The following is a 12,278-nucleotide window of genomic DNA, read 5'->3' on the forward strand; positions in this document are numbered from 1 at the left end:
ATATATATATATATATATATATATATATATATATATATATATATATATATATTTATATATTTTTGTGAGGAAATGAATAAGTAGGAAACAAATGGCATCACTTGGCATAAATTGTCTCTTAGCGCATTGGTTATGTTTGAGAGAGCCTCTGTGGTTAAAATTGTGATAAAGTAGAAATAAATCTAGGACTTTTTCTAACTTAAGACTCGATAAAACCGATAGACTAAGACCATTTCTAGTCCAAAATTATGATAATTAAAGTTATTATTTCTGTTCTTCTATAAATTCCGACACCACTTATAAAAATTCCTACATAGTCCACTCAGATCCCCCCCCCCCCCCCCTCCTTGCTCACACGCCTACCAGTGTGTTTCAAAAAGATGGTGAAAAGATTTGGTTTACTTAGACTCTAGATTACTGTATTTTGAACTTCAATCCCCACCATAACTCCATGTTATGTTAGAGTTACCTTCCAAAAACGGAGAAACTCCGGCATACGAGTTTCAAACTCCAACATAATATGTTTGATTTTACTTGTAAAAGTTCAAAATTTCAGTAATATGTTGAAATTTTTCCGTGTTTTAGTTAAGTATATTTTTTGTCCTAAATTTATTTTCGAATTATAAAGTAGCTATTTTCATTTACTTTGGTAATAATGGTTATTCTTCAATTGCATAGTCAGAAAATGGCTAGCCCCTGCAAATTTGCTCGATAAAATATTTTCACTAGATAAAGATTTATGGGGTAGATTGGAGAGGTTGTAACTTTTTATCTTGTGAAAAATAATCTATCAAATTTTATAATTCTACTGCATAGTATTTGTTAGTTCAATGACTATAATTGAAATTCGCAGGGCTAACACTGCATATCAATTTGGTAACTTTGTTGCTTTGGCATTCATATTGAGCAATGTAGTGACAAAATAGTCTCTTTGACTTTGGAACAATAAATTAAAAGTGTAGTGAAATTCGTCCGCAAAATAAAAAAATTGTAATTCACTTTGATGTATTATTGAAAGAAAGTGTCTTTTCTAAGTAGGCTGACATTTCCTTGATGGAAGAAAAGGCCAAACAATTATTAGCTATAACGAAACTATAACTAATAAATCATTAATAGATGCAATCATTGATATGAAAAGAAGACTGACAAAAATGCAGGGCACATGTTGACTGCATGACTTCTTCCAAACAAGGACTATCAAAAACCAAATTACTGTCGAAATGTGAAGGCACTTTAGTTTTAAAGCCACCCAGAATCTACATAACAGGTTATGCACTTTAAACAGATAGCTGCAAGATATTGCTAGATTCACTTAAGCCAAGTAGATCTGCTTAACTATAGAGTTGATCGTCTTGGAAAGTAGACCTACATATAATTGGGCCACTTGTTCTAGACTTCACTAGTCAAGTTGCATGATGCATGGGTCGACTGCCCCTTCATCCTCTTTGGTCTACAGTGTCTACAGCGCTATATCACCACATGTAAATGAAACAGCAATCAGTACTCTAATAAAAAGAACTAGCACACATGGTGGAACTGCTACAAAATGATTTATAATCCTCTATCACATCCTAACGAAACGTATACTTCATCCAACAGAAAAAAGAAAAAGAACACAAATTGTAGGTGACATTATCACAAATAGAGGTTCAGTTCTTATTTCTGCTGGGACTGCCCTACTCTGGAGGGCACAAAAACTTACTTCACAGTGTTCCCATGGCAATGAACACCTTGGAAAAATTCAAGTTAATGCATCTAGCTAGACGGCTATGACCAAATGCATCAATAGTCCAACCCAACAAAGGGTGAACCAGGATTGTAAAAGTATGACTCCGCTGCTTGACATATTTTTTATGCCATTTTTGGTTAGGGAGACACAAGAACGGAGGCGTAATTTTATGATACTTAGATTACAGGTACCGCCTATAAGAATAGCAACGTTATAACACTAAAATCTGTTACCTCTATGAGAGTTCAAGTTAAATATGAAGTGTTGAAAAGCAAAAACTTACTTGTAGGATATACTCATGCTAGGATAGCCAGAAATGTCCGGTACCACCTTAAACTTGACAACTTTTGTTTAGTTCCCCTCCCTTAAATTCGTGTGGTCTTTAATACCCCTGAACTTGGAAATTTGATAGTCTTGAACCCCTAGATGCTGATGTAGCAAAGAGTGGGGTATTACTATTGTTTAAATGTTAATGTGGCCGGAGGTTACGGGTTCAAGCCGTGGAAACAGCCTCTTGCAGCACCTCTATGATAATTGAAAAAATCGTTGATAACTTGATTGAGGATGAAGTTTTTATTGATAACTATTCTGATTATAAAAATGAAACATGGTCAGAGTTTAATAAACTCAAAGGTTTGATTAAACCCAATAGTAAATATGCTGACAAACCCAGAATGCAAACTTACTATTATTCCCCTCCTACTCCATTTTCAACAACCATAGTTCCTATTGCTCAATAAGTTGTCAACCTAAATTTGGTTCCAACCTTATCAACAACCATAGAATTACACAAACAAACTGAGGATTGGTTTCATAGATTCAGTCCGAGCCCAAAGTGAAATCAGGAGAAGAAGCTCTCAGCTTAAGAACACAAAATCTCACAAGTCATCACTCTTAAGAAAAAGAGTTACATTAAAAGCTGAATCAAGGAAAAAGATTTAAATAGCAGTATTCTCTTTAGTTGATAACACAAACTACATCATAAACCAGTTTCATAACACGTTCTAAGCATCAAAAACATGCACGCTTAATACAACAAGAAAAGGATGTCATAGACTTTTTTAAATTGGGTTGAGAAAACTTAGATTTAAAAGAGAACAATACTCAACACTTATACAACCACATACTATACATGAAGATGTGAGCAGAAAGTTTTACAAGGATGCAATAGACTTTAATGGGTACTGATTTTATGTTCATCTTTCCCCAACTCATTTTCACGAATCTGTTATGTTCAATATGTTCCGCCTTCGCCTCAAAAGGTTGAGAGCAATCAACCAACAAAAACAAATTAAGCTCCTTGCTAGACCCAAAAGTTGCGACCTTGTAAAAAACAACTTACACTTGCTAATTCACAGGGACACAACAGCTAAAATTCTGGTTCTCTATGGTAGGACTATTTATCTATCTTAGTAAGCTCATAAGTTGCTCGGACTCGGGTGCGAGTATCCAATACGAGTGCAAATCAAGAGGCTAGATCCTTCAAATCTAAATTTTGAGATACGAATACAGGTACGAAGATTCGACTACATCTAAAAATACAGCTCTACAGATTTGCCTACATTACGAGACTTTATGTGGAAAGCTTACATGTAGCTTGTAGAATGTAGTAACTCAATCATGCATGCTCAAGTTGTAGGTAGCCATCTAGAAAATGTAGAGTAGTTTTTGTCTTGATAAATCAAAAAGTCCAAAATCTTATCTCTAATTTCTCCGTAGTTTGTTGACCGGATTTATATGTATCCCACGCCCATACTAGTGTTGGCGTCGGGCCGACACACGTGAAGCACCACAAATGAAGAGTAACTTAGGTAAGTCCCCTCCATTCCTTTTATGTCTTCAATTTTGACCATCAAATAGCTTAACAAAATAGTTTTGTGCTATAATAGTATAAACTTATCAAATCAGGTGTTGGAGTGTGTTACTATCAAAAGTATCTACTATTCGAAGATTAATCTCATCCAGCATTTTTAGAGGTGAGAAATGCAAAAAAACCAACAACAAGGTGAAAACAGAGATTACTTGATCCTAAAGTCGCGCACTCATAGCAAATAAAACTGCATACTCTACAAACCCTTTACAATTTAGGGAAAGGTGAATCATAGAGACAAGAGTTAAAATGAATGAAAAATGGAAGAGGGATTAATTTCTCGGAAGGAAGAAAAATACAAACAGAGCTCAAGAGTTGTGGCAAGCAAAGATAGAACTTTCAACTAGGCCAAATTGGATGACGGATTTATGCACATCATATAATTAAATAAAAGAGGTAAGGAATAAATGACAGATTGCACTCACATTGCCACCATCCCATCAAGAGGAACGAAATAAGGATCAACAGATAGAGTTTGGCATGCCCCTACTGACACATATAAAGTGTCTGTTGTTCTGTAGACAGAAAGGGAAGCCACCCCCCAATTTTCCCCAAAGATAAAAGAGCAATCACCAGGTAAAGATGTACTAGTACAGCGTCAACCAAAACTGGGAAACTGGNGAATTCTTTCCCCTTCCCTTCCCCAACTTGTTGATCTAAATAAATCCTGTTTAAGACTTGTTGATCTAAACCATTTTTGGTTGGAAAAATCATATCCATACAAGTAGTTCAGGTCATTGGTCAACCAATACAATGTTGAGTTGCTTACAAGCGGGGGTGCAGTGGTGATCGCATAGGCTAGTATCTCAAGGTCACCCTCATACACTTCAAACTAATTGGGCAAAGAGTTGCTGAAATTAAAGTTGGGATGAACTTCAACTTTGAAACCATCTAGATTGAGTTTGTAAAATAGTAAATTTGCTCTTGCCCCGAATGAGCAACATTAAACTGTTCACATCATTTTCCTCTTTCATGACGGCAGTAGTTTTACGACTAAATATAGGAGCAAAATCCTGGACATTTCAATGCCAACAGGTTCCAGCTTTTGGTGTCAATGTTCGTCAAGCTTCGCCGCAGTGCCTCCTTTCGTAGTTGCTCGGCCATATCTGGAAATTTTGTGCCCCCCGACAAATAGATCGTACTCTACGAGGGAAGGGCACAGGGTTTCGTTTCTGTGAAGTTCCTTGGAATCGAGATACGGCACTCCCAGAATTCGGCGTGGGCGCTTCTGATGTTGTCGCTCTATTACAACTTCATTAGGTATTCCAACTCTTTCAAGCGAGGGATTTCAGTGATTCGCTCAGCCCAGTAGATGTGGCCATCCACAAGGGCCCAGCCTCCTCCGGCTTTCGACTCCTTGAGCAACAGCGGAGAAAAGTACATCGGAATTGCAATTTAATTTTCTATATCAATACATATACCACAAATGCTTCTTACAACTGTAACCGTGGACATATATTCTTGTCGTCGTCGGGTTGCCATTGAAATTGGATACAAAAAAATACTCCTCTGTCCGTTCAATTGCAAAGAAAATTGAACGGGTCACTCTTAGGTGCTGGGTTTTCAAATGTCCGGATTTCTCCGTCTTTAGAAAATTAGGGGTGGGGCGTGCGAATAGCAAACAAACTACTTAGGCAGAGGACAAATTTACATAATAATGCGCGGATTAAATTTCAAAAATAGTCAGATTTACCACTGGTACGTTGAAAAATAGTCAAGTTTCAAAATTTATCGAAATTTAGCCACTTTAAATCTGAGCGAAAACACTATTCAAAATCCGGAAAAATACGCCCGCAAATTTTACGGGAGTTCCAGCATAAGTATGCTTGAACTCCCGTAAATTTTACGGGAGTTCCAGGATAACTATGCTGGAACTCCCGCAAATTTTACGGGAGTTCAAGCATAATTATGCTGGAACTCCCGCAAATTTTACGTGAGTTCCAGCAAGTATAATTGTCCAGTATAATATACTGGAGTTTGGAGCACTGGTGCTCCAGTCTCCCGCAAATTTTACAGGAGTTAGCAAAGTATACCGGTCCAGCATAATATGTTGTTCGTACACAAATGCACCAGAACTCCCGTATATTATACTGGACCGGTCCCTGTTGCAGCAAAATAGTGGCTATTTTTCATTGACTTGGTAAACGCTGGCTATTTTTCATTGACCAGTGTGAAAACTGGCTATACCATGATATTTTAACTTCATAAGTTGACCTTGCATTATTTTAGCCCACTTACAAGTTTACAAATGTGTAGCCAAATATCAATAAGCTTAGATCTGAATTTTTTTTTTTTTCCAGTTTTTTTATTCTCTATATCTTCAAGCGTGAAATATTTTCATTCTCCTTTTTCCTCAAGTTTCTACATACCTATCACAACTATGAAAATTCACAAACAGACGCGAGAAATCTAAAATCTCATCTTCTTTAATGCTAATCTTATTAGTTTTTTAATATGATTTTATGAGAAATTTAGAGTGGGTATTGTTTGAACTTATTAAAATTAGTCTAAGTAGATTGTGTACAAAGTTTGAAGTCATTTAGTGGAGATTTGGAATAGTCTTAATCAGGAATTGCAAATGAAAATCGTACAAAAAATTCGTCAGAGATGCTTATACACTTTTATACAATATTATACACTTTTATACAAAAAGGTATATTATATATATAGTTGTATAAAAGTGCACAAAAATGTATATACAAAAATGTATAAGCACAGTAGTGAAAATGTTAGTGATACACCATGTATATAGGTATAGCAGAAGAAGACGAAGAAGAATGTATAAGATAATGTATAAGATGTGTTTGAATTACCTTTTAGACCTTCGACCGAGGAACAAAGCAAAGTGGAAACATAATCAAATTGTGTGCCAGAATTGTTACAAAATAGTTCAGTATATACCTCAAATTAAACGTTCCAACTAAGCTCCCTAAGCTTTTCTTCTTCTTTGGCAGAGGAACAATAAAATCCTATTGCAAGAAAAATGAATAAATTAGTGGGAGTAACAGGAGGAAAATTAAAAGAAATAGTTAATAAGTCAAACTTACCCATTTCCTTCTTAATATAATGCATGACACTGGAAATAAAAAGGGAAATAAAAAGAAATTTAGAAATAAAGAGAAATTCAGAAACAAGAGAAATTCAGAAAACATGTAAGCTAGAAATCATACCTTATGTACTCACTATCCTTCTTGGCTTTGATTTTCTGAGCTGTATTATCATTCTTCTTGACTTGAGCGCATTCCAAATTTATGAGTTGGCTTTTGAAAGGTGTTAACAAAATATTTAGTGCATTGGTTCCCGTAGCCAACTCATAATATGAGTCGGCTATAATGTTTGGGAATTCTGCCTCTAGCTCCCTCATGCTTCCCTCAGCAAATTGATAGTGAGCCAAAAAGTTTCTCCCAAAAAAGACAATTCCACATTCGGTTTCATACGAATCAGCTATGGTAGCTGGAGAATAATAATAGCACTCCTTGAATTTTGGGTGGTGGGCATGATCGATTTTCTTTCTCCAACCTTCTGGAATATACTGATCCATGTAATGATCCATGTTGAAGATATTAGAATTAATTCTATAAGCATCATACAATCTAAGTGCAAATGCAAGTGTGTCCAGAATATGGCTTTTGTTTTATTGCTCCAGAAGAGGGGATAATCATACAACCATTCATAATACTCAATCAGTGTTCTGTAAACAAAAAAACAAAAGACATGAGTCAATTAGGCATAAGAATACTCTGTAAAAAAAACAAAGACATGAATAGAATAACAAAAAAAAAAAACAAATTTGTCAAATAGGCATAAGAATACTCTGTAAAAAAAACAAAGACATGAATAGAATAACAAAAAAAACAAATTTCTTACTTTTCATCTGAAAATTCTAATAATGGCATGTAGTTGGCCAACATCTCGCCAAATCGTGAGACGAGAGGAGGCAACTTGTGAGGTTTGTCAGGATGATCGTCAATAATTGATGTGATAACTAACCAAAAGGAATTTAAATCCTTTCGTATATGTTCTGTCACATGGATAATACCATCAAATTTGAGATGAAAGAGAACTGGAGTCCCATCCGCTCGGTATGCAATCCCTCTCTGTACATTTCCGTGATAATTTCCACAATCATGTATGGCCTTGATGGCCGAAAATAACTGCTTCAATTTTTCGGTATAGTAATCATTAAAGGATATATGTATATCCTGATGCTTCTTCCACAATGGAAGCCTAATGGGCTTGTTAGGGTCCAACTCGTATAACTGTTCCACAAATATGACACCAAATCCCTTGAATTTGGTGTATCCTAAAGGAACAGCAATATTAAAACTCTTTTGGAGAACCTCTAAAATAATAGGATAAACTGATTCTGCTTCCTCAAATGAATCATAAAAGGTAGCGGCACATGTAATAAAATTTGTGGCTTTTTTTATCGGGCTTAAATTTTGCACTGCACCACGGAATAGTCAGCTTGCGAACATTACCTTGCACTGTGTAAAATTGAACAGGTATTTGAAATACATAACATCCATACCCATCATCAGGTTTACTGCAAACAAAAAAAAACAAATTAGTACCAAAACTAAATTAGAAAATGTAGGTAGAAAATGTTGGTATGAAAATGTGATAAATCCACTTACTCCCATTTGGGTTCGAACAGGGAAGAGGAAGAAGCGGAAGAGGAAGAAGGGCCAGAGGAAGAGGAAGAAGGGTGAGGTGGAAATTTGTCCTGATCCTTCGCCATCTCTGTCCGTAGGGAGAGGGATTGAAAATTTTGGGAGACTATTTTACTTTGCGCTAGGTTTTAGACTTCTACTTTGGCGCTAAGGGTTTTAGTTTGACCCATAAATGGTAAATTAAATTATACTAATATCTTTATAAATTTTATCATTTTTAATATTTTATTTTATGATATACCAATTAATTAAATTATGGGCGCATGACATATCATATAACCATATATTATATGCACTATATATATATATATATATATATATATATATATTCTTATCATACAATATGTACCATATGGTATGATTTTATCGTATATGATATATCAACAAAATAATGGTATATTTGTAATATAATTTAAGAGGCCATAATTACTTAAATAATTGTGCTAATTAATCAATAAAATTAAATCTTATATATAATTTTGCTATGAAAGTTTCTCATATATTGAGTTAAGAAACAAGGTGATATTTAGAATTTTAGAAAACTAATATGATCTACATATTTATGCTTACAAAACCAATATGATCTACATATTTATGCTTAAATAAACTAAATCACATTTTGATATGATTACTATTTTTTACAATTGGATGCGCGGGTCTTAGGCTAGTTTTAATCCAATTGTCTCTTATATGAAATTTTTTTTTTTTTTTGGTAATTAAAGCTTTCATTCACCGAGGAAAATATTTACAAGTAAATCAAACCCTTACATATTTACCTATCAAGCTAATTTATGTGACGACCCGGCCCGTCGTCACGTGAGTTACCGCCCCGTCTTCCCCATATTGTGTTGCCTTATGTTTCAATATCAGTATATGAGTTGATCGAGTTGAATTGAATTGGTTTTAGTTGGAAATGAGGCACTTAGCCTCTTAGAAGGGAGCTTGTTTTGGAAAAGTCAACCGGAAGTTGACTATATAGTTAGAGGGCTCGGATGTGAATTCTGGTGGTTCGGTTAGCTTCGGGAGATGATTTGTGACTTAGGAGTGTGATCGGAATTGAATTTGGAGGTCCGGTGTAGAATTAGGCTTGAATTGGCGAAGTTTGAATTTTGGCGAATTCCGGTTGAAAGGTGAGATTTTGATCCGAGGGTCGGAATGGAATTCCGAGAGTTGCTGTAGCTTCGTTAGGTGATATTGGGTATGTGTGCAAAATTTCAAGTCATTCGGTCGTCGTTTGGTCGGGTTTTTGATCGAATGTGAGCTTCGGAAGAATTTGATAAACTTAGGCTTTGATTTGGTGAAATTTGATGATTTTGGTGTTAACGGTAATGTTTGGATGGTTCGAGCAAGTTTGAATAAGGTAATAGGTCATATCTGTGCTTTTGGTTGAGGTTCCGGGGGCCTCGGGAGGAGATCGAGTGGTTGAACGGAGAGTTTGGAGTTTGTTGCATGTTTTGGAATTTCTGGTTCTGTCATTTCCGCATCTGCGGAAAAGAGACCGCATAGGCGGTTCCGCAGATGCCCATACGTCGCACTCGACAAGTAGCAAATAACAAATACGACTCAACTCCTATTCGCTCAAGCTAGGGTAGACCAAACACTTACCTTGGAGGTTTATGGCCAACTCAACCTTTAAGCAACACTTTTCCTTTCAAATTTGGCTCCAATTCAATCGTATCTATACACAATTGATTTAATATCATCAATAATACTCAATAATCCAATCCAAATGGCTAAATATATTTTCCTAAACATTCTGTCCGAATTTCAAAAATTCGACCCCGGGCCCGCTTGGTCAAAATACAAGGTTCAAACCAATTTTCGATTACCCATTGACGCACGAACTCAAATATATAATTTGTTTTAACATCGGACCTCAAATCGAGGTCCAAATCATGAATTTTTGGAAAACCTAATTTCTACCATGAAAATCTTTGATTTTAAGTTGAAAACATGTAAAAAGGTGTTAAAGATTGAAAGAAATGATTAAAAACCAACTTACAAATGATTTGGAAGAAGTCTTGTTCTTGAAAAATCGCCTAAGAGGGTTTGTGTTTTGAGAAGATGTTAAAATGGCTCAAAATTCGTCTAAGTGTGAAATATGCAGGTCTCTGATATGGGAATTGCGAACCCCGACCTGCTAAGTTGGGAATTGCGAAGAATCTGTTCGCATTTACGAACTCCTTAAATTTCCCAGGCGTCGCATTTGCGACTGGCCACTCTTCGCTTTTGCGAACGGAACGATCGCATTTGCGATCACTGTCAAGCCTGCGCAGCTTCGCCTTTGCGAAGCTTAACATCGCACTTGCGATGGAGGGCAGCCAGGGCGAATCTCGCATTTGCGAGATATTCTTCGCATTTGCGAGCCAGGCTTCGCATTTGCGAGGCCTGCAGGTCAGTTCTCACCAACAATTTCTTAAGTTCAAAAATGCATCCGTGGCCTATCCAAAACTCACTCGAGCCCTCGAGGCTCCAAACCAAACATGCATACTAACTCAAAAACATTCTACGAACTTAACTGTGCGATTAAATCGCCAAAATAACATCACAAACAATGAATTAAGCCTTAAAATCCAAGAAATCTTTCAAATTTTTCATTTTAAGGCCGAAACACGTCAAACGACGTCCGTTTTCAACCAAACTTTATAGGAAGCGCTTAAACAACATATAAGACCTGTACCGGGCGTCGGAACCAAAATACGAGCCCGATACCATCACTTTTCAATCAAATTTCATTTTCATTTTCCTTAAACATTTTCAGAAAACAATTTCACAGAAAAATTCTTTTCTCGGGCCTGGGACCTCGGAATTCGATTCCGGGCATACACCCAAGTCCCATATTTTTCTACGGACCTTCCGAGACCGTCAAATCACGGGTCCGGATCCGTTTACCAAAAATATTGACCGGAGTCAAATTTATTCATTTTAATATCAAACTTAGCAAATTTTCACAGAATTTCATATTTGAGCTTCCAACTACGTGCCCGGACTGTGCACGCAAATCGAGGCAATTATAAATGAGGTTTTCAAAGCCTCAAAAGCTCGAAATGGATAAGAAAACAAGTGATGACCCCTTTGGATCGTCACAATTTTGTTGCTTTGTGTTTCCTGCATCTTGCTTGCCAAAGCGACTGCACCCGACTTCGTGCAGGAAGTTGACTGACTTTACGATTTGGAAGAGTCTTTTCCTATTTTTTAAAAAAAAATATTTCAATAATAATGAATACATGAGGACGAATAAAGACTAAGGTCCAGTACTAAAAAAACATTAATATCAATATTGGTTTTCATCGATAATATCTCTATTTACATATAAAGATAATTAGTCAATCAAAAAAGATGTCAACAAAATATTATCGTATTGGGTCTGAGGCCGTAGTTTATTCAGATAAACAGGTGGTTCATCATTCAGAAGAGGGAGTATTCATATCCTTGCTTCCTTTGTTCAGTTATCAGTTACCATTTCAGTTATTAGTTATCAGTTATCATTTCAGTTATCCGTTATTATTTCAGTTTCAGTTTCAGCAGTTATCATTTCAGTCATCAGTTATCAGTTCTCAATTATCAGCCCAGTTTCAGTTTGAGCATTTATAGTTCTTTATTTAAGTTGTTTTACATACCAGTGCAATTCAAATATACGGACGCCCCTTTCGCCTGGGCCCTGCATCTCATGATGCAAGTAATGATTTACAGGTTGACGATTTAGAGCGTTAGGATCCTCGTACCAGCTATTTGGTGAGCCCCAGTTCTTTCGAGGCATTACCATTAATTTACAGTCTTTCAGTATTTATAGACAATCAATGGTTTCAGTACTTGATTAGAGGCTTCATAGACTAGAGTAACAGTTAGACAGAGTCGTAGGCTTTTCACGTTAAGCAATGTTAGTTACAGTTATTTTTCAGACTTATATTAATGTTTTCACACTTTGATTTATATCATTCAGACTTCCAGTATATCAACATGTGTTAGTTTATCTTCCGCATACAACATGTTATGATATCACATG

At 36.0% G+C, this 12,278-nt stretch overlaps 1 protein-coding gene across 4 annotated transcripts; it reads right to left on the minus strand.

Moving 5' to 3' along the window:
- LOC109231398 lies at window positions 999-8,409 on the minus strand. 4 transcript variants are annotated; one of them, XR_002068809.1, is made up of 6 exons: window positions 8,237-8,409; window positions 7,467-8,145; window positions 6,770-7,290; window positions 6,647-6,675; window positions 6,501-6,568; window positions 999-1,467 (listed from the first exon to the last, which is right to left on the minus strand). XR_002068809.1 is itself a non-coding variant. In XM_019397054.1 (5 exons), the coding sequence occupies exons 3-5, from the start codon at window positions 7,150-7,152 to the stop codon at window positions 6,507-6,509; spliced, it is 474 nt and encodes a 157-aa protein (XP_019252599.1). In that variant the 5' UTR covers window positions 7,153-7,290; window positions 8,081-8,145; window positions 8,237-8,409; the 3' UTR covers window positions 5,732-6,506. The 4 variants fall into 4 exon arrangements, 2 of the variants coding, with proteins under 2 accessions (XP_019252599.1, XP_019252598.1); XR_002068810.1 differs by lacking the exon at window positions 999-1,467 and adding an exon at window positions 4,901-4,955; XM_019397054.1 differs by lacking the exon at window positions 999-1,467 and having other exon boundaries at window positions 5,732-6,568; window positions 8,081-8,145.

This window comes from Nicotiana attenuata, chromosome 8 (genome assembly GCF_001879085.1).
Source record: "Nicotiana attenuata strain UT chromosome 8, NIATTr2, whole genome shotgun sequence".
NCBI lineage: Eukaryota > Viridiplantae > Streptophyta > Magnoliopsida > Solanales > Solanaceae > Nicotiana > Nicotiana attenuata.